Raw genomic sequence first — 23,768 nt, forward strand, 5'->3', positions numbered from 1 at the left:
AAAAAAGATTAAAAATCATATTGGTCATTTTCGTAATTCCAAGGTTGATTTATCAAAGACTAGAAAATTCTTTAGAAATGAGATTAACCTAGTTACATTATGAAACCTTAATGTTTATTTTTTGCACTTAAAAATATTTTGAAGCATTTAGAAAGTCAATTCGAGCAGACTTTTAGTAAATTCCTTAATCCAAGATCTTTATCTATGTAAGAACAGGTAATTGAGTAGTATTACAATCTAGAAACCAAACTCAAACTATATAAAGTCAAATTATTTTGTTCACCCTAAAATTAAGAATGATTATAGTTGTGAGGTGCAAATTTTAGCTATTTTTAAAGTAAAACAGTACATGGGTACATGGTAGGTTGCACTTATATTTTTGCAGCTCATTCCAACTATACAGCAGAAAAATTCAAAACATATTTTTTTTAGAAGAAAAAAATAAAAAAGAAGAGTTTATCATATAGTAAATTGTGGTTGAATAACCAATAGATCGCAAGAAGATAAATGTTTTTCTCAAACTAAAAAAATAGACTTGAAGATAGGCACAAAATACTTATCATGTTTCAACTTTTGCCATCAGACCTATAAAAATCCTATACACAAGTTTTTAATTTTTAGTATACAATTTCAACTTTTGTGTGACAAATGCATGTGAGCTTTAGGTTTGCACCTACACATCACACTTATGAGAATGTTCTAATATCAGCTATGACCCTAACATTTGCACCTACAACAAGTGTAATTCTTAATTTACACCTAAGTAAACTTTAACATAGTTTAGTGATTAAAGTATATCTACGGATGTATTTGAAATATATTTTTAAGTGATTAATTTAAAAAATAAGTTATTATGAAAAAATTCAAGTGTTTCGTAACCATTCCAAATGGATTTGGAAAAATGAGTTTATAAAAAAGTTGGTTTAGGATAAACACTTGAAACCAACTTTTAGAAAAATGAATTTTTGGTGCTTAGTGGTTAATCTCTTCCTAATTTGAGAACCTTCAACCACAACCTCCGGCGATTGCCGCCGCTAACATCCGATCACCACCTCCAGCAATCATCGTCGCCTGATCTCTGGCCATGTTCTCTGACAACCACCATCGCCAATCTCCAACCACCACCACCGTCGAGAAATTCTTTCATAGTAATTTGACATCAATAAAAGTACCTTTGATATATAACAAATCAAATATAAACACTTTTTGAGAAAAAAGATATCAAATACACACATGTTTTTATTTTAAGGAATTTTTATAAAAAATATTTAAATAAAAATAAATTTTTAAAAAATATATTTTTTTTCTAAGTCATTCCAATTAGTTCTATTTCTTTTTAAGAGATTTCAAAAATTTGAATCCACTTTGTTTTCTTGGTGTAATATTTAAAAAAAAAATGAAAAATCAACCTATGAAGTGAGATTTGAAACTGCAAAAAGATTTAACAATCCAAATTCTATTTTACATTTTCAGATCTATTGAGATCAGCTAATATGTGTTGGCAAACAATTAAAATTTTTCTTTTAAAATTTTTTTCGAGTGATCTAAATAATGCAAATTTTGAAGCAATATTTTTATGTTTTTACTATATCCACTTTTTGAATTTTAAATTATAAAATACATAATTATATTGAATAAAGAGAAAAGCATTTAAAAATAGAATATTTTATATTATGAACTCTTTATTTTAAAATAAAATAAAAGGTGTATTATGTAATATTACAAAATAGGGAGATTTTTAAAAATAGAAAAACAAGGAAAACTATTTACACAAAATAGTAAAATTTTAATCTTCTTTGATAGAGGCAGAAATCTATCAGTATCTTTTTTTTTTTTTTTGTTATTTCTGTATATAGTTTGACATTTTTACTATATATAAAAATTTCCCTAAAAATATTACAAAACAATTATACAAAAAAATTAAACATAAAACAAGTTCATAAATTAATTAATAACCTATAATCAACATAACATTTAGTGGATAACTATAACTAGTTTTATGATTTATAAATATAATATTAAATACATTTAAAACAAATGTTTAAATTAGAATCCAGTTTATTAATCTACTACCAAAGATAAATGCGAAATATGCAATAAGCCTAACCTTATAATTTAACCTTTTTTTAAGTACAATAAGAATGGACAGATTCAAACCATTAGTCGCCAACATATACTATATACTAGCTACATTTTGCTTTGGTTCAACCATTTCTTAGTTATCTTCTACTCAATGTGTATTCTCAACAGAAACAAAAACAAAAACTTAGTGCAAATGTTTTTAAGAAAGAATATACTTTAAAAAAAAAAAAAATGCTTACTTACAGTAAAAGGTAGGCAAAACTCACTCACCATTAGTCTAATTGATAAATCAACATCAAGGGTGGGGCCTATGTGTTGGCTTTCATAACACATTCATTGACACACTTTTGATCCAATTCTAACAAGGCTAGCTTTCCAATTTGTTGCCACTTAAAAAATTGGTCAATAATAGATTTTGTAATAAGAAAAAGCAACTCCTGTCCTGTCCCATTTGCCAATAAATTATTGAAAGGAAGAATGGTCTAATAGGTTTGAAATTTTGTGTAGAGGCTAAAGATTTCTGAGGTTTGTGCTATCATTTTCAATAGTTTAAAAGCCTATATACAATTTTCAAATACACCCAAAAGAATAAGACAAAGGAAAGTGCAGCTTAAAATACAGAGTGATCAAAGAAACCATAGCCTATGTTAGCATAACAGAAAGAATAATATTGCAATCAATCATTCTCCAATCATCTCACGAAGTCTTTGAATATTTATGTTAGCATAGCTCATAGCTACCATTACAAACACAGGTTTAACATTGCCAAATCAATATCTATATAATCATCCATAAGGTGTGCTAAAGAGTTGCATCGCGACAGAGTTTGCAAATAAACTTCTAAAATATCCACAATAAATTCAAAATTAATGCCAAAATCAGAAGATAAACTAATGTGTATTCTGTAGTCACAAGCAGGGCTTCTAAGAAAAATCCTGAAAAATTGGTTCTATATCTTTGTTATACATCCAAGAGAAACCAAGAAACAAACAGTCATTGTTTTCTAATTGTGAACCAAAATTCATGCAAGGGGGCCGAGAAGTGGTTAAAGGATCGGTATCAAGGTCTCTATATTCTTGTAACCACCACCAAAATTAAAAATTCTGGGCAACAAAGAGGGAGGGAGAGAGAGAGAGAGAGAGATACCATAAGTGAAAACAAAATCTTGCCAAAGGAACTCATCCCCATAGCCTACTGATAAAGCCCTTTCTGTCCTTTTTCATTCTATTCTCAAGAGATGGGAAGTCAATGAAGTTGAATGCAATGTCCAGAACAATGGGATTTCGAGGTATTGCCTGAAACGAGGGAGGAAAGGCTTCGATATGTGGAGCAGTCTTGATATTGGAATCACCAACTGCAGACTCATAGTTATCGAGGCTCTGAAGAAGGTATTTGGCCGACTGAAACATAATGAGGATAGATTTGATAGATGTTAGCATCCAAGAAGGATATAAACTAAAATAAGAGCATGCTTCCCTTTCACAACAAGAAAGAAACATGATGTTGCAAGGAAGAAATACGAATTTGATGTATCCATACAACAGGAAATCGATAAACATGCTTAAAGAGTTACTAGAGGTTAATTCTTTTGGTTAATCGTGTCACTTGATGTTCATTTACCAGTGAGTATTATTGCATCCAGGACTAAGCAATTCATGTTCTTTTAATCTAGTTAAAGCTTAAAAATGAAGACAGACAGAATGAATGTAATGCTTAAAAATGAAGACAGACGGAATGAATGTAATGTACCTTCTGCTCCTTCTTCTCTGCTCCAGTCAATGACATGTTCGAGATCTTCTTCGACAGATTCTCTGGAGCCTTCACCTCCTCAATAATTCCAGTTGCATGCTCTATACAACTGTTCGCTCTGCATTCCTCAATCAATGTCTTCAACTCTTCCATCAGCTTCTGTTGCATAAAATTAAGCAGAGATTCTTTGAATACATACTATAAGTGCTTGTTTGGGAACCTACTTTTAAAGCACCTTTCAAGAAAAAAAAATCTTCATTTGCCTTCATTATTGTTTTTGAAAACTATAATCAAGTTAAGTTTAATGTTACCGTGCACCTAAAATCACAAATTTTCAAGTCTGGATTTTATAAAGAGGACAACTTCAATTGTTCTAAAGAAATAGGCTATTAATAAAAACAAACTAAAGAAATAAAGAGAAGATGTGTTTTCCCTGAAGTTCTCTTTGGAAACAGCCATCTCTTACAGCTTCCAGACCTCAACAAAGATTAACAAATATTCCTCAAAGGGAAGTGAAGTTTCACCAACAGACTTATGCAATGCAACAAGCTACAGCAGTGAAAACTACCAAAGCTATAGGAAAAACCACCAAAGATAATAGCATACAGCCCATGATACAAGTGGTTGGATGTTTAGAATGCTACGAGCGTATTTTACATGATAAACATACCGGATCGTCGATATTTTCCGTACGGAATTTTTGTATGGCATCTTCAATAAGGGACCGAGCATGGCAATATAGTGCATAAGCTTCTGCTCTTTTCCCAGCCAAACTATATGATTTTGCCAAGTAAAAGCACCTGAAAATATATAGAGGAGGATCCATCATTTACAGCAATTTAGTGCCAACAAAAATCAGTTAATCCACACTTCAGTCAGTTATGACATATAAACAAGAACAAATGACAAAAATAAGATTAAAAATGTAAAAGATCAGAGAATTAATATGCAAACACACAATTTGTGGAGAAGAACAACTAATAAGGATTACAAAGTATGTATGTAACAACCCAAATAATACTAAGGCTCCTCAATAAAGAAGCTAGAATAATAATCTAAACAAAACACTAAAATAGAGGCTAAGAACACTGAGCTCTGAACAAAAGAGACCGAAGGAAGGAGGAGCCCAGGGAAACTAAATAACTTGGAGGAGCCCATTTCGACCAGGGAGGATAGGGAGTTGGTGGTCCCTTTTACTTTGGAGGAAATCAAGAAGGCGGTTTTTGGGAGTGACAGGAGCAAGTCCCCAAGCTCGGACAGTTTTTCTATAGGGATAGGAGTTCAGACCCATTAGTCTAATCACTAGTGTCTACAAGTTCTGGCAAATGTCCTTGCAAATTGCTTAAGGAAAGTGCTTCCTTTGACCATTTCCAAGGCGCATGGAGCCTTTTTAGCTGGGAGAAAGTTTGTTGATCAGGCTCTTATTGACAACTAAGGCTACTAAGACATTGAGGACTATAGAGCCTAATAAGAAGGAAGGAGTTATTTAAAATTAGACTTTGAAAAGGCTTATGGTCATATGGATTGAAATTTTCTGGAACTTCGAGACAACTAAGGGCAAACTTCGAGCTAGAACTAATGGATTAGCATCAATATCCGGGGGGATTTCTTTCCTATGCTTGCCGGCAAAACGGAGTTTTGCCTTCCACACGTGCCACTGAAAGCAGAATGACCTCTTCTCATTGCCTGCCCCTCCTTGAAAAAAGGTCCAAGCGAAGCTCATAGGTTGGAAAGCAAAAAGTCTCTCCTATTTCATTAGATATCTTACAACTGGAATCCCTCTACAAGGTGATGGAAAATAAAGGCTTTTGGGTATAAATGGAGGAAGGAAATGTGAGTTACTCCATCCTCACCAATGGAACCCCAAATCGGTCAATTAAGGCTTCTAGAGGTTTGAGACAAGGGGACCCTTTGTCCCCCTACTTGTTATTAATCGTCGTGGATGTCTTAAGCCATCTCATTTTTAGGGGTGTGGAGGGAGATATTCTTGAGCCCTCTAAGGTTGGTTCTAATGAGGTGGCCTTGTCTCATCTACAGTTCGCAAATGACATGACCTTATTCTGTTCTGGAAATGAGGAGTCCTTCCTGATCCTTAAATCATATGGTGGGGTTTTTCTAGGCCATGTCTGGGCTTAAAATTAATAGAAGCAAATGCCAAATCTTGAGAATTAATTGTGATCAAGAAAAGCTTAGAAGGTGGGCCAATCTAATTGGTTGTGTAGTTGGTTCCTTTCCCTCTTACCTTGGCCTTCCCTTAGGTGGAAACCTGATGGTCACTTCTTTTTGGGACCCCATTATTGAGAAGATCTGTAACAGGTTAGCCTCGTGGAAGAAAGGTTTTTTCTCCAAAACTAGCAAAATTACCCTGATCATATCAATGTTGAGTGGCATTTTCCTTTTTTTTGGGATAAGAAACAATTTCATTGATAAATGAAAATTCAAAATAGTACAACAAAAATCAAATATAAAGAGATACAAGATGAACCAAAGGGGCAAACCCAACAATAAGGATACAACATAAAGATGTAACAAAAACAAAGGGCCAACAAAAGGTGAGAAAAACAGAAAGAAGGTGGATTGAAGATGCAGTAAACCCTCAAATCGAAAGGGACAATCTAAACAAACCAAAAATCCAATGCATCAAACCGAAGCAACCCAAAAGAAGATGATAACCAAAGCATAAGCACCCCTATTGAGTAAAAAATCACCAACACAAATCCAAATGATACTGAGATGGAGAAAAAGGCCAAAAAGTGGAAGGGAGATAGCAGAGCAATGAGAAGTTCAACCCGACAATGACCCTTTCTAAGCAAAGATGTACCTTTTTTCTCGTATGAGATTGAACATTCCAAGTTTTGGATTTCTCTAATGCGCTACCTTTGTTTCACTATCTACTTCTTGTTTTTCATTGTTCTAGCAGGAATAGCCATTATACAAAGGTCATTTTCTCTTAACCAAGGCACCAATGCATTTATGTCAGGCCCCGGATTGAAAAACTCATTTGTCGGTGGAGGAATGAAATGATACCATTGTGCTTCAAGAGGCACATAAATGGATGAATGAGGAGTTTGAAGGAGTTGGGTTGGGGCTGGAAAGGTAATTTTTTGTATCGGCATCATATGGCAAAGCCACAATGGCAATAGAATGCTTTACAACAAAGCAAAAAGTAGTCTGTAGATGACTGATGGTTGAGTGGGATGTTATATGCTTGGTGCTTTTCAAAGGTATGAAGCGGATGGGGGAAGAGAGGGAGCATCTGTGTGAAGGAAGAAGGAAGAGGTTGAGTGGGAATACGTTTCTGTTTGAGAGAGTGAATGTGTTCGGTGGGACCAAAGGGGCTGATGGAGAGAGAAGGTGAGAAGATTTGTTTGGGAGAGAAGGTAAAGAAGGATGAGTTAAGTCAGAAGATGATGGATGTGAAAAGTCATCAATAAAGAAGTGCTCGTTGGACAGATTAACAAGATAAGTTGAGGATGGCACTTCCATTTATTGTTTCTCCCTATTTTGCTCTCCCAGTTCGGTCTGTAAGAGTCTTGAGAAGTACATGAGAGCCTTTCTTTGGGAAGGGGTGGATGAAGGGAAAGGTTCTCATCTGGTTAGCTGGGAGGTTGTTGGGCACCCTTATGAATCAGGGAGGGTTGGAGATTGGAAATCTAAGGTTATGCAACAAAGCTTTGTTGGCTAAATGGCTTTGGAGTTTCGACCTTGAGTTTGAATCCTTGTAGCATAGTATCATTGTGAGTAAGCATGATCCCCATCGCTTTGATTGGGTGGCTATGAAGGCACACACCAAAACCTATGGAAAGATATTTCGATTGAGTTCCCTTCTTTTTCCCATTTGGTCTGTTGCATTGTGGGGGATGGTAAGGATACTGGTGTAGACAAGATGGGAAAAGACAATTCTAATGAATAAACCTCAATTCTTATTCATTATAATGAAAGGTTTTCCAATTTTATTGATGAAAGGCTCAAAACTTGGACATTAATCTCATAAAAGTACTCGACGCATTTGATAAGTCGAATGGCATGACAAGTCATTTAAACAACCCATCATGTGTTTTGAAGGTTGTCCTCCATTCATCTCCCCACCTTATTCTTATTTGATGGTAACCAATTTTAATATCAACTTTGGAAAACCACTTAGCACCTCTTATTTGATCAAATAAATCCACGATCCTAGGAATTGGAAAATGATATTTTTTTTAAAAAAAAGGAAACAATCTCTTCATTAAGATAATGAAATGAGACAAGCTCAATATACAAAAGGAAACAAAGAACAACAAAAACAAGGGATCAGGAGGTGCACCCAGGCATCTCAACTAGGTTGACACCCCCTTACCCTTAGCATCCTCATCATCTCCAGGAATTGGAAAACGATACTTAAAAGTAATTTTATTGATGGCCCTACTATATACACACATTCTCTAAGTTCCATCTTACTTGGGTGCTAACAAAGTTGGAACGGCACATGGGCTTAGGCTTGGATGGATATGGCCTTCTAAAAGTTCTTGGATTTGTTCCTGAAGGATTTTATAATCTCAAGGGTTTATTCTATAGTGAGATGGATTAGGCAAAATGATACAGGGTAAGAAGTTGATTTGGTGTTGAACATCCCCAAGAGGGGGTAAATCTGATGGATTTTCAACAATCTGTGGAAATTCCTCTAATAGTTGTCTAATTTGCTCATTTGGTTCTAATGGTTCTAGCAAATTTGACTGCCCCTGGACAATGACAGCCCAGACTTGGTTACACTCTTTAGTAAATAAAGGCTCTCTTTTAATGATTGTAAATATAGTATTCTTAGGATCCTCTTCATCTTGTTTAACCTTCTTGCTTGGTGCAGTAACATTAAAAGGGAGCAAAACCGCTCTTCTACCCATCCAGTTAAACTCGTATGTGTTGTCCCATCCTTTGTGAATGGTTTGCAAGTTGTCTTACCAAGGTCACCCTAACAAAATATGACAAACATTCATATCAAGAACATCACAAACAACTTGATCTTTGTATAAATTTCCAATAGAAAGAGGTATAGTGCATATAGAACTTATCTGAGCTTCCCCTCCTCTAATCCATCCAAATTTGTACGGATGAGGATAAACTGAGAATTAGAGCTTTTACCAATTTCAAAGAAACCATATTTTAACTGCTCCTGCTACCAATGATAACACTACACACCTTCCTCATTGACTGTGCAACATGTTCGGAAGAGAGTGTGTCTGGATGAATCTGTCTTAGGTGAAAGTAAAACCCTTTAGAGAACACATGACAACTGGTCCCCATCGTCAGCTTCAATGTAGGTAGGTTCTTCTTCTGAAACAACATCCTTGTCACTGGTGTCTTGGCCTTCATCCACATATGCCAGTGACTTTCCTTGCGGGCACTCATTAGACAAATGACGCTGTTGGCCACGACGAAAATATTTACCGTGGTTTGGACGAGTATGTGTTTGTTCCACCTTTCTTGGTTGCTGTTTCTTGAATTTTAGAAGCTTGGTGTGGTTTGGTACTAGTTTCCTCCCTTGATTTCGTTCCAGAGTAGCCACCAACTTGAAATTGTTTGTTAGTTTCAGAGTTCTTTCTAGAATAAGAAGTAAATGACCTGCCCCATTTGTTCCTTTTGTGCTTCTGATTTCTTTTGTCAACCTTCTGTTAATCCTTCATAGATATTGTGGTTGCTTCTGCCAAAAGGGTAATCGACTGTCAATTCATTTGATCTTGAATTTCCTGTCTAAGACCATTGACAAATCTAGTAATCTGGTAGTTTTCACTTTCATTGATTCTTGTGCGGGCACCAAACCTATGAAATGCTTCAGTATATTCAGCCACACTTTGATTCATCTGTCCACATTTATGATACTGTTGGTACAAGAGTTGCTCATAGTCAGCCAGTACAAATCTCCCTTTCATCATTCTTAGCATCTGTCATCTGAGGCCAGCTCTTGATAAGTCTTTTTCAAATTAGTCTTTAGTTGAGTTGAACTTGGTCCCACCAAGTTGAGGCTCCCAATTTCAATTTAAAAACCACTAGTTTAACTTTATTGCTTTCCAGCGGGTTCATGTAATAAACAGAACTTTTGACCCAATCAAGGAATGCCTCTAAATCTATCTTACCATTGAATGGAGGTAAATCAATCTTCATCTTGTAATCTTGGTTGTGACCCTCACATTCTTGAAAATTCCTCACCACTTGTCTATCCGGAAATCTTTCTTGCTCTTCTTCTTCACTTGAGGAATCAGAATCTTGCTTATCAGATGCAGGTTCTTGAGTTCTTTGTCTATCTTGAAGGACTTGTCTTCTCTGGAAATTTGGAAATCGGCCTCTTGCATTCATTCTTGCTCCATTATTTTGTATTTCTTGAATTGATTGTTGATGTGGTTGTTCACTATTCTCCCCTTTTTCCAGTAAGGATTGTTGACGAGGAGCATTGGAAATTTGATCTAACTTTCTAGCCATATCCCCTAGGACAGTCCGAATACTATCAATGCTAGAACGCATTTCATCAATGATCCTTCAACCACCAGCAAGCGCTTGCTCGTGGATTTTGGAGATAGCACTTCATGTGCTTGGGTTTGATCTAACTTTCGAGCCATATCACCGAGGATAGTCAGAATATTATCAATGCTAGAACGCATTTCTCAATGATCCTTCAACCACCAGCAAGCACTTGCTTGTGGATTTTGGAGATAGTGCTTCATGTGCATGTGCTTGGGATTGGGCCTCAGCCTCGCTTACCCGACTAGAGTTGAGATTGTTCTTCCCAGTCATTTGGTCCAAGGCAATCTTGGAGCTCTGATACCAATCTTGTTGCAGACAAGATGGTGAAAGACAATTCTAATGAATAAACCTCAAATCTTATTAATGAAAGGGGGGTTAGCTCTTTATATACTAGCTAATCCTATTGAAGATACAAGACAGCCCTTACCTAATTACATAAAAATTACCCCACGATAACTGGTAACATAAAAAAAGGCTAAACTTAAAACTAAAAACAGAGAACTAAAAATAGAGGAAAACAGGATTCCTTAAAAACCATAACATGGCTTGAGACTACATCAGATGCATATTTCTAAGAAGACCAATAGATGGAGGATATGTAATGCCCTGAGTTTAGGAGGGGAACATGAATGAATCAAGATTACATTGGAATGGAAGGGATCCTAGGACATGAAAGTATAGTTAAGGACTAAAAAAAAATTGAAAGTTACTACCTATACCAACAAGGTGCACCTTCATTTTTGGTGGCTCAATCATAGAAACTCCAAAGTTAAGCGTGCTTAGCTTGGAGGAATTCTATGTTGAGTGACCTCCTAGGAATTTTTTTAGGAAGCATGCGAGTGAAGATAAAGCATGTTGGAAGGACCTATGTTGGTTTGTGAGGACACTCTTAGAAGCCTTCAAGATAAGCAAGGATGACGTAGCCAGGTCGCATGGGACACAGGGAAATGTAGGAGCCATCAGGTGTTGAATCCGAATTATGAATCCTAGTCAAAATCCTCGGCCTAAGGCATTATAGATGGTATCAGAGTAGAACCTCTCCCAATAAGATGTGGTTCGGGGATGAACCAAGCAGAAGCTGGTGGGCGTATAACGTCCCGAGTTTAGGAGGGGAACATGAATGAACCGAGATTACATCCGAATAGGAGGGATTCTAGGACATGAAAGTATAATTAAGAAAGGCTTTAAAGAATGGAAAGTTACTACCTATACCAACAAGGTGCACCTTCCTTTTCGGTGGCTCAATCATAGGAACTCCAAAGTTAAGTGTGCTTAGCTTGGAGCAATTCTATGTTGGGTGACCTCCTGGGAATTTTCCTAAGAAGCATGTAAGGACAAAACATGCTGAAAGGACCTGTGTTGGTTTTTGGGGACAACTTTTACTCTTAGAAGCCTTCAAGACAAGCAAGGATAACGTAGCCATGTCGCACGGGACATGGGAGAATGTTGGAGCCATCAGATATCGAATTTGGATTTCGAATCCTAGTCTGAATCCTGGGCTTGGGGCATTACAGGATAGTTCCCTGTGCTCAGCATTTCCTCATCTATATCATTTGTCTTCCTTTAAAAATTGTCAGATTTCTAATTTGTTGGTTTGGTCGGGAGCACTATGTCCTTTTCTTTTAGTTTGTATCGTCATTTATCCGACGGAGGTTGTCTCTTTTTTTCTATGTTGGAAGAGTGGAATTTTAGGGCGGGGAGATGGGATGTTTGTATTTAGAATCCTAACCCTATTGAGGGCTTTTCTTGTAAGTCTTTCTTCAGGTTGTTGATGGGTCTCTTCCCAGTTAGTGAGTCAGTCTTTGATGTGGTTTGGAGGATTAAGATTCCCAAGAAAATCAAGTTCTTTACCTACCAAGTTTTGTTAGGTCGGATGAATATTTTGAATAGACTTGTTTGAAAGATGACCACGTTAATGGGTCCTTTCTACTGCAATCTCTATCGAAAAGGGAGGATGACCTAGATCACCTTCTCTGTGGTTGTCAGTTTACAAGGTCTATGTGGATTTGTTTCTTGCATGAGTTTGATGTTAAGTTAGTTGGTCAGAGGAGTATTCGTACAATGATCGAGGAGTTCCTCCTCCATCTGCCTTTCAGAGAGAAAGGTTGTTTCTTGTGGTTTGTTAGGGAGTGTGCTTTGTTGTGGGATCTTTGGGTGGAGAGGAACAATGGAGTTTTTAAAGGTTTGGATAGGGATCCTAGTGAGGTTTCATATTTCGCTTTAGGCTTCAGTCGCTTTAATCCTTTCTTTAGTGAGAGTTTTTGTGGGCCTTTTTTTTATGTCATTGTATTCTTTCACTCTTTTTCAATGGAAATTGTTGATTATATCAAAAATAAAATAAAATAAAGAAATAAATAACTTCCCCTTTCTAATTGTTTGGAGATGCCTAAATCTTCTTTACCTTTATTATGCCTCCCCACATCTCAAATGAAATATTCTTTTCTTATTAGTAAGTTTTGAAAATCCCATCATCTTCAACAGTAATAACACTAATGATAATAATAAACTAAAAAATCTATACACAAAATGATGCATCGATATGATACTCCCAAGAGATGTGGCCAAGAAGGCATGTCAACGCTGGCATAATACCAACTAGGCAGGTTAAATAGAAAACAAGAGAATGTAAAACAAACAAGGTGCAGGATACAGATAAAAGCAAGGAGTTATAGGGTCGAAAAATGGTGGAGAACCTAACACATTATGAGCAAATTTTCAAGGATTAAAAAGTTTTCAAGCATTAAAAAGAACAGGAGATTTCTATGCTTGAAGAGAGAACAGGTAATCCAGAATGCAAATTGCTGGATTATCAATGCAAATATGGAGGTTTTTCTGATCAACAAGAAAGATCAAGAACTCAAGGGCAGAAACCTTTCTCCACGAAAAGCTATGCTTTTAACCGAGCACTCTTCAGCAAACGTCACTTCTTCCTGCCTCCTATCTCTTCCGGAACTGACTAAATCCGAAAGATCAGTAATATTCTGCAAAATAATAATAATAATAAATAAAGAAAGAAAGAAAGAAAAGAAAAAAATATATAAAAGCTATTGCTAACCCCTCCAGAGAAATTTATATTTTCAGTCTGACAGTTAGATCATTTCAAATACTCAAAAGGATAAAAGAATACATAAAGATGCTTACTTGTATTAAAAGATCATACAAGCGAACAAGTTCCTCCGGCTTGGTAACTTTCTCATTTTTTTCATCATGGCGCCTAACAAGCTTACTTTTTGCAATTTTTACCAATAACTGGTTGCGTTCTATTGTCCTTTGACCCAACACTGCACTAACAGCTTTATCAAGCCCACTTAAATCATCTTTAACATTTTCAGCATTTCCAGCACTGACCTAAACAAACAGAATATTGGTAACGTAAGTCTGGAAGATCAAATTAGTAGAGACACAGACTCTTTAAAGAATCCAAAGAAAGGCTAATGTCAAACTTCCACATACCAAATCACTGCGAATGGAGCTCCTTGCCTCGTGGTATGCTGCAAAGATCTTATCAAAAATGGACAATCTTTTCTCTGCTGGAAGTGAATCTGCTGAACCTTGCAAGTCCTTTTCTAATTCTCGAGCTGGATAATTTCATGCAGATATAATTAGGAATTCTGGTTAACAAAAGTGCAAAAAAGAAAAAATCCACAACTGAAGCCCAAAGAGAAACATGAAAACTAGAAAGGACACACACATCATCCCTTTCCAAGCCTCTAAACACTATTATTCCTCTCTCCTAAAAGATCCCACAATAACGCACACCTCACAGGCCACAAGAAATAACCATTCCCCTAAAAGGGCAGATGGAGAAGGAATCGATCATATCAACCAGATCTCTATGACAAGCCAACTGAAAGCCAAATGCCTAAAAAAAAGTAACTCCACACAAAACGAGCAAAGCCGCAATTCCAAAGGAGATGAACCAAGGTTTCCTCGCCTTCCACACAGGATGCAACAAAATGGGCCCATAAATGAAGACCCCTTTTTCGAGAGCCAATCCAAAGTGTTCACTCGACCATGAAAAACCTGTCGGCCAAAGAACTAAACCTATTTTGGAAGCTTTTTTTTTTTTTTTTTAAGATAAGAACCCATTTTGGAATCTTGATCTTCCAAAGGGCCAAAAAAATAGTCCCTAATAGGAGCAGGGTCCAAAAGACAATGGAAAAAAGAATTGCAAGTCCCCCCTGAGCGTTGGACTCCAAATCCACACATCCCTTCTCCTGTTCCTAAAATCAGCATCCCCAATAAAAAATAAATAAATAAACACATACGTACACAAATCTTGTAACATCTATGGTTTCCATATCGGTCAAAGGACAACAGAACCCGAATAAAAAGGGCAGGGGGTAGACTATTCTCTTTCATGAAATTGAATATGCTAGCCGAGAAGGTTGATAATCAATTCATTAAGCATGGCTAAATTAACTAATGCCTTCTGTATTCCTTGCAAACTCTTCTCCAATTTGAGACATTAATTTCTGCCATGGTGCATTCTTATCTTGGTTTAAATAGGGCAAAAGAGTAACTACCATCTATCCCATCAGGAGTTGAGTCTTCGCCATCCTCATCAACAGTAACATTACATCCAACCTCAAACCCAAGACTATTTCCAATACGGACATGAAATCCATAAGGATATAGACAATAACCAAAAGGATTACAGTAGTCATCCTGTTCCAGAAAAGTTGAAGTTTCTCCACCTAGAAAATCCTCCGTTTATCCTATCTTCAATTGCCCCCCAAACACCCTCTGTTCTAGAATTTCCACCTAAGGACAACTCAAATAATGCAACTATAAATTATAGAAACAAATATTCTTTGTTTTGGAACATATACCAAACAGGTCATTAAATTTTCGGTTGTTAGCATATAAGTTCCTAACCAAGTAAAATCATCATAAATCTCAATATTTAAATGATTTATGAAATGAACACCAACCTTTTAATATGGAAACTCTGGTTTTTGCATTGGATATTGGAAACCTATGACCAAGCCAATGAAACTCGGTCATGGAAACAGCCTGCTGAGATCTGGCCTCCGACATGACAGCCTACAAGCAAGAAAGTACAACTATAAAATAAACTATGGCCTCCGATAGACTAAAAGACTAAAGACATTATCAGATCAACCAAAATATCAATACACTAAAAAATCAATATCATCATTATGAAGTTTCCTTTTCAAATATATATATATATCATCATTATGAAATTTTAGTAGAGTTTTATTGAAAATCTGAGAAGTCAAGTAATTTGCAGTTGAAGAATATTCCTGAGACTATCTTTTGTATTATGTTCTTTCAATAACAGACAATGTTCTTAGATCTACGGTCTACCTAACAACAAATAGTCTCTTTTCATTTTATCAATAAAAAGTCTTGTTTCCATTTAAAAAAGAACAAATAACATCAAAAACAATTATACTACAGCTATAGATAACCTCTGTTACAATTTTGCAATCAAAATAGGTTGGCCATTAAACTTCACCTAATGTAGTAAAAGGGTAAGTTCGAGTGAAGTTAGCTTCAAGAAACTATGTTGCCAAGACACAATGGTTATTTTTCCTTTTTTGGTAAAACAATTTGGGTTTGGGGATTTGAACCTCTAACCTCTTGGTCAAAAGTGTTTGTCTTATGTCAGTTGAGCTATACTCAAGTTGACACTAAGTCCAATGATGACATATTGACAACATTAGTTTGAATCTTTACATAAATGAATCAAAAAATATTGGGAGATATATGTAAAACGAGCAAGCAGGTCAGTTCTTCCAGAAAGATGACCAGAAAAGAAATTTCTTTATTCCACAATACAACACTTATTAATCTAACTAATTTTTAAAGCCATTCTTGAGGAGAGACATAATAAACATAGAAAATTGATTGCTAAACTATCGACAGAACTTTGATACATAGCAGATCCCAACTAAGAAAATGATGGCTATAAGTAGAGGGTTGGGTAGCACCTCTCTAGAACTACACATTTGGCTCTCAGATTACAGTCAGTATGCTAAACTACTAAAAAAAACAAAACAAAACTTTGTTAGAATACTAAGATTAAGGTATAAGATCCTCTTCTTCTTTTCTTTTTTTTTTTTTCCTTCTAAAGCTTAAAAGCCGAGTGTTTGAAAATGAAAGTATAAGTCACAACACCGACGGTCCACCACCATTAACCAGACATCTATGCCTATACTGAGATCAAAAAGGGAGATAAGAAAAACGTAGTCTAAACTTTTTTTTTTTTTTAGAAAAAAAAAAGGGGGTGCAACATGAGGACTTCCCAAGTGACCCAACTTAGTACTACTCCCACCCACGCACGCTTAACTGCAGCAAAAAAAAAAAAGATGTAGTCTAAAAATTAGAACTTGTACTTAGGTGAAAAGCTCCCACATTAAATAAAACCAAAACTTTGTTGGTGCCATAACATTTTTAGAAGCAAAAGAAAAATTACTTGTTGGTCCCTAAGTTTTAAGGAATGGGTTGTTTCAAAACGTGAACTTTTAGTCCCTGAGTTTTAAGAAATAGGTTTAAATCGTCCCTAGCTTTTTCCATTTGCTAAAGGAATGGCATAAAAAGCAAACAGACCTCTAATTTAGCTTTGAAAAGGTCTAGAGCAGGGCCTTCCATCTCCCCAATATGTAAAAGTTCAGAGGCCTGTAGATTTGACTTCCCAATCTTGTGCAAGCAGTATCGTATGCTAGGTTCTAGCTCCTCTACACGTTCACGACACAAAATTTGATTCTCTAGATCTCCTACTTTGCCGAGTTCCTCATAAACAGCTCTGAAAGGTAAAACAAAACATTAGCTAACATGTTATGTGACAAATCAAAATGAGATGATAAATGATGCAGGGCCTTTAGGAAATCAAGTATCCTTAAAAAAATTTGGATTCTTACACATAGATAACAGCAGAAATCGTAGAAAAATTATAATCGGCTTATTTTTATCAAACAGTCGTCTTCAACAGTAAGAAATAAGAATGCTGATCACATTTTCTTCAGTTGCACTTACACACTGAAGCTTTAAATACTTTTAATGTTAGTTTACCCAACCTTCGACGATCACAAAAGCCCATCATATCCACCTTTCCTTTTAGGTCAAAAGCTTCAAGACAAGACAAGGACTCTCTCACTATGCTTCTAGGGTCATTCTGTGGGAAATTTGGTTGAAACAAGATATAACTTTCAGTGAGAGGAGAGGAAGCGGGAAGAATTTGTGGGAATTGAAACCTTCAATAGAGGCACTAAACCTGATTCAATCTTAGTTCTCTTCTAAAGGGCACATATTGTCATAAAAAAATATCTACTCAGAGTCATCCAAACTTCCCTAGAATGGCAGTGACCTCGTTTGAGTTTATCTAATTAATTTTAGGCCTTTCTTATATAGAAATGGAAAAAGAAATACAAAAGCAAAAACAAACTATTACAGCATCCATAGAGCAAATTATTTGCATAATGCATCTTGGCCCTTAAAAAAAGGTCATGCAAGAATTAGTTGATGATTTTAACATGGAAATTTAACGATCCAGAGAAAATATAAGGAACCACCTAGCTCTTTTGAAGTTCAGTAATGCAGTGTCCCAATTTCGATCTTGTTCAAACAACAAGTTTCCAGTCATATACGATGCATAAGCCTACATATAGGAACAAATAATTACCAGTTGAGAAACAAACATGAAAGTCACTCCACTAGGACATAAATTTAAAATTTCCAGGTTAAAAGAATATCATATGTGATATATATTTCATAAGGAGAAAGCTAAAGTCAAACCTCTGCTTCCAAAGATGTTCTCGAGTCTCCCTTGCTTGCACACAATTGTGCAAAGAGAGCGGCCCATTTTACTGCCTTCCTGAGCCTACCAATCAAATAGATACGTTGGCGTGCATTTGGACCATCTGGTAATTGCCTTTTCTCCATGGCATGACTCCATGCTCTCTCCGCCATATAAAGAACCACATGGAGAAACCTATTTCAAATCCAGAGGGTTGATAGTTTTAAGCTTTGTTTCTAATGATTTTCACAATGTATTTATCATCACAGGTAAAGTCCAATCTAAAAATACATGTGCCACTTTATCTGAACTCATATCATAAGGTTCTAACAATCATCAAATTGTTTACCGCTTTGCTCATCTTCTTTCTCTTCATCTTGCTTTCCCACTTCATTAAAATCGGTGTAAATTAAGGGGAAACATTATTGACCGTTTTATTAACACTTTCTCGAGTGAAACATTTTTCTAGGCAGTAACAAGAGGAGACTACTTTGAAGTGCAAGTGAAATAAGAGTGTAAATGGGACAAACCTGACTTCGCTAACAGTTGATTCAGTTATGGCTCGTTTGGTGTACTTTCCACGGCCATGAGTGAACTTCAGAGATTTATACAACCTCCTTAGCCGAGCTGTGCAATACCTCCTAGGCATCAGAAAAAATCAAATCTACCAACAATCAACATCCAACGCAATCAAAAGAAATCCACAACGCTATAAACGCTAGCATAAATTGAAGTAAGAAAATAGAACAGCATAACAATTTATCAATCAAATCAGATAATACAAAAAGCATTTGCACAAACCGATAGCGAGTATAATCTCCATGACGTAATCCATGCTGCATTTGGGCAGATTTCAAGAGCTGCAATACTTCGGGAAAAAAAATAAAAAGACAATATATAAAGCACCATCAGCATTAACAATAAGTTGATGAATTTAGCGAAAGCTGATAAAATGGGCAAAATGAACACACCACACACAATTTTACTACATACGCAAATGGTTTAACAGCAATTGACAAGGGCATACCGTTAACGGAAAATCTAGGATTTTCAGGGTCAGAAGTATTGGAGTTGGCGCTATCAACTTCCATGGACGCCATTTGGCTTTACTTCGGAATCAGAGGCTTAAGAAAACAAAGAGAAACCATCAGACTAAGAAATTGCCACACAGTCGTCAATGAATGAAGCGATTTCCATTGATTCCGACTTGGCTGGCCGGAAAAATGGTGAAACAGGAGGTAGGGATGGAAATCTGAGATGCACTGGCGGGAGAATTAAGAGACTTACCCTACGGAGGTCTCTACAATTGGCCTGACGATCTGTGGGAAGTAGCGACGGCTGCTACGAATCCTTGGATTGTCTCGATGACTCGCACTGTCTGCTACTAATTTGGTAGTTTTGTTTTGCCAATTGGGTTTCTTTCAAAGTCCAAAACTCAGAAATGAAATTTGGGATCGAACGTTTGGAGAATGATCTAATGTTTTTTTAAAAAAAAAAAAAAATATATATATATATATATATATATATATATATATTTAGTTCTCAAATTTTGAAAAATATGTGTATTTAGTCTCGAAAATTTTTACAAAATGACTCAAAAACCCAAAATTTTTCTAACAATGACCTATTTCTAAAAACTTTCTACCACGGACCTTTTGCGCATGCGAAATTCCAAAATTACTCCCAGTTTTAAATGCCTTCAGACCAAAGCCTTCCATTTCTTCCTTCAACCATTTTTCAATACAACACCAACATTCCACCAAAACATTTATTCCCAACTAATATTCTACCAATAACATTTAATAATATTGGTATTAACAAAATAGAAGGTCACTCTCAGTATTCACTTTCTGTTAAACTCCCCACGAAATTCTCTCATTTTTCTCTCGGAGTGTTCTCTCAGAGTTTTAGTCCAACATCTTTGTTGACCGCTTTCATCATCAGATTCAGAAACAGAGACAATGTAAGTGATATTCTACAATATTTCTTGTCCCAGATCACTTTCATAATAAGTGTCGTTTAGCATTAAATAAATGATCGTATAGTAATATATACACAATCGTTCATTACAATATAAGTGTCGTTTTGCATTACTAGACGATCGTATACTAAGTTATAAACGATCGTGTAATCATTTATAAACGATCGTGTAATCATTTATAAATGATCATGTAGTAATTTTTAAACGACGTGTAGGGATTTATAAACGATCGTGTAGTAATTTATAAACGATCGTATACTTAGTATTGTATATGCAATCATATATACGTTTATGAAAGATTGTTTATAGAGCACTACACGATGGTTTAATGCTACACTATTGTTTATAAATTACTACACGATCATTTATAACTTAGTATACGATTGTGTGTATATATATAAACAGTTGGTCATAAATTACAATATTTGCTTATCTCATTATAGATCAATGACGCTACTTCGCATCTTTGTATGATTTGGTGGGGATTGGGATGAGTCCGGAAGGAATTATGTTGGAGGTCATATGAAAGGTCTGAAAGTCAGAAATGATATAACAGTCAGTGAATTAGTGAGTATGATGCACCAACAACTGAATATTGATCCGGATATGTTTGATATACACATCAAATATTGTTACAATTTATTGTTCCCAGCTCCTCCAATCGTCATAATCGACGATGAAGACCTTAGCTTTTTTTTAGAAGGCAGTGATGCATCATAGATGTCGTTATTTGTATCAGTTACACTTTGCGAAAGTCATGGAGTACACACAGACAATATGTACCATCATTACAGTTCAACTAATCAACCCATTTCAACCAGTCAAAACTTAGGGGATGACCGAAGTGAAGCTTGGTTTGGTCACAACAGTGAACCCAGATGTACTTCACAGTTCAATACTAAATATGGATATGGACAATCTTCAGGACCACAAACTTCTCCAACACCTTACATCCACGTTCTAATCCCACCAGTTGTGATGCCTTCGGTTCAAATGCATTCCACCATTCCAACCTAACCATTTGTAGATATACCAAGATCATCAGAGGGCCCATCATATGATGACTTCATCATAATGCCTCATGACTATCTAAATGATGAGGATATAAAGGTCGATCAAATTTTCTTTTCAAAATATGATTTATCAATTAAATTATCGATGCTTGCAATAAGAAAGAACTTTGACTACCGTGTAAAAAAGTCAACAAAGAGTTTGCTAACTGTCCGATGTTCGGTGGAGGAATGCAAGTAGATGGTTCGTGTGAAAAAAATGAAAGAAAGTGATTTCTTCAAAGTGACTAAATATCCGAGCGAACATACATGTTCTCTTGAAATGAGAATGGATAATCATCGACAAGCAAAAAGTTGGGTTATTGGATACTTAATCAAGTCCAAATACAAACAAGTTGGTTGAACATACCACCCAAGGGATATAATTGAGGACGTGCGACAAGATTATGGAGTGAACATAAGTTATGGACGGGCTTATTCGCTAGAGAGTACGGATTGGTGTTCACACGAGGGTCGCTAGAAAGATCATATGCTATTGTTAAGGCATATGGCGAGGCACTTAAGCTTGCAAATCCAGGTACGATATTTGAGGTTGAAGTGGAGGACGGACAATACTTTAAGTACGTCTTTATGGCACTTAGTCCATGTATCAAGGGTTTTTTGAACTGCATCCGCCCAGTAATCGTTGTTGATGGGACCTATTTGCATGAGAAATATAAAGGTGTGTTGTTAATAGTAACGTGTATTGATGGAAATAACAACACATATCCTGTTGTTAATAGTAACGTGTATCGATGGCAATAACAACACATATCCTATCGCCTTTAGTATTGTAGATGGTAAGAACGATGCATCATGAACTTGGTTCATGACTCATTTGAAGGCTTCGATAGGAGACGTTCCAAATTTAGTGATTATATCAGATCGTCACATCTAAATTGAAAAGGCTATTACAAGTATATTCCCGATGCATTTCGTGCTCTATGTGTTGGGTTTGGTGTCCTAATTCTCCTAGAGTCTTGTTGTTTGTAATGATACACATTGTGTGATGAATAAACTAAATGTTATTTCATTCTGGCATTTACTTATATCCAATAAACAAAACTCTTTGGTTATCTTATGTAAACTTAAGCATGTATATGTGATATACAAGTGGATCATGCCTTAAGTGATTACTTAAATAGATATGTAGTATAAGGATTAAGATGGGATACCTGATCCTGGTGACATTACGGATATGACCCACTTTGTAGTAGTTTGCAAAGTATTGTAAACTATTACAGATGGTAGATCCTAACCATTCATATTAAGACGTGCGAGTGAGGGTGTCCTATACAAAGAGTTTGTATAAGATCAGACCACGAGATGACTAGACTCTATATATAACGTCGTCGATGCTAGTGACTTACATCTCACCTAAACGACCATAGGTGACACACCTCAATCCTGAGTATTTTGGGAACTCCTACCTTTGAGGAAGGTCTTTTGATTAGTATGGGTGAGAGTGGCCAAATTGTCAACTCAACATGCCTACCTTTTTGGGGACTTGTTTGATCTGGGAGCTAGGAACTCATTACATAAGATGGAATTCACTCCTTTCCCAAAGCAAGGATAAGTAGAGAGATTGCTCCCTTAAGGGCTGATTCCAGGGCTTGAACATAGTGGCCACAACTTCTCTTTGGAAGAGAGGACTCAGTCATAGTAGAACTATGACTTATGTTCATTAGAGGGATCAGTGGTACTTAAGGAGTTAGATGTAACTACATGGGCATAACGGTTATTGGCCGAGCTATACTTACGAGCGATCTATGAAGGGTTGTTGCACTACTGATTGGTTAAGATGGACACATAATATATCTATAGTAAGGAGAGTTCAGTTGTTGGTCTTTAATGGAGTGCCTGGCAGTTAACGGATGGTGGATTCCGTAACTAAAGAGTTTAGTCAGTTATTCACGTATCGTTGGAGCTTCGAGCTATAGGTCCATAAGGTCCCCTTGGTAGCTCAATAGATTTAGTTGAGGATCAGTTCTTGGTGTTGATTTGAAATGTTCAAATTGACAAGAGGTAATTCGATTATATATGATATGATCAGTATGATGTATGTGATACATCTACTGGAGGATTAATGTAAATAAAATTTATATTAAGTACCATGGAATAGAAAAAGAGTTATGGTTTATATGTTTCATGAGATGAAATATTAAAATTATAGGTTATAAATATAGTATGATAAGTTGGTTATCATTTATATTTATAATAATATTAATTATGTGATAATTAAATCTTTTTCTCTAATAACCAATTGAGTGGGAGGTTATTGGTGGTTTCATGTTAACCGTGAGATAAAAGAAAATTTGTTTTCCTAATTTTAAAAAAGTTAAAATTTTATGAATTTGAGATTTTCTTTCTTGGAATCTCACAGAAGTTGTCAAGTAAATAGAATTTACTAAACAACAACGTGGAGCGAGCTAAACGATCGTGTAGTGTTTTGTAGGCGATAGACACAGAGCTAAGCGATGAGTTAAACGATCGCTTACCTTTTGCTATATGATCGCTTAGTTTTTGCTAAACGATTGGGCATCGACCTATACGATAGGTTCAACCTTCTCCCACTTGCTCAATCGTTTACACGATTGTTGTTTCCTCTGTCATCTGCCTCAAACCAAGTCCACATAGAGCCCACCCTCTG

The 23,768-nt window shown here is 36.0% G+C and overlaps 1 protein-coding gene across 1 annotated transcript; it reads right to left on the reverse strand.

The window, feature by feature from the left end:
* Positions 1 to 2,920: 2,920 nt before the first annotated feature.
* LOC120071326 (signal recognition particle-related / SRP-like protein) lies at positions 2,921 to 19,575 on the reverse strand. The gene is made up of 14 exons (XM_039023531.2): positions 19,376 to 19,575; positions 19,116 to 19,212; positions 18,890 to 18,956; positions 18,619 to 18,729; positions 18,088 to 18,283; positions 17,865 to 17,950; positions 16,903 to 17,098; positions 15,261 to 15,372; positions 13,780 to 13,904; positions 13,468 to 13,674; positions 13,198 to 13,307; positions 4,502 to 4,631; positions 3,832 to 3,990; positions 2,921 to 3,482 (listed from the first exon to the last, which is right to left on the reverse strand). The coding sequence occupies exons 2-14, from the start codon at positions 19,186 to 19,188 to the stop codon at positions 3,261 to 3,263; spliced, it is 1,794 nt and encodes a 597-aa protein (XP_038879459.2). The 5' UTR covers positions 19,189 to 19,212; positions 19,376 to 19,575; the 3' UTR covers positions 2,921 to 3,260.
* Between the last annotated feature and the right edge of the window lie 4,193 nt (positions 19,576 to 23,768).

The sequence above is a fragment of the Benincasa hispida genome, chromosome 2 (genome assembly GCF_027475165.1).
Source record: "Benincasa hispida cultivar pf3 chromosome 2, pf3_genome.v1.1, whole genome shotgun sequence".
In the NCBI taxonomy this organism is placed as follows: Eukaryota; Viridiplantae; Streptophyta; class Magnoliopsida; order Cucurbitales; family Cucurbitaceae; genus Benincasa; species Benincasa hispida.

What these genes read in the sequence shown, in the direction of transcription:
- LOC120071326 (XM_039023531.2), bottom strand. Translation starts at nt 19,188, where the DNA reads ATGGCGTCCATGGAAGTTGATAGCGCCAACTCCAATACTTCTGACCCT. An exon ending in GCTCCATTCGCAGTGATTTG is followed by an intron (nt 13,675 to 13,779) that starts GTATGTGGAAGT and finishes CTGTTTGTTTAG; the next exon opens with GTCAGTGCTGGAAATGCTGA. An exon ending in TGTATGATCTTTTAATACAA is followed by an intron (nt 13,308 to 13,467) that starts GTAAGCATCTTT and finishes ATTATTTTGCAG; the next exon opens with AATATTACTGATCTTTCGGA.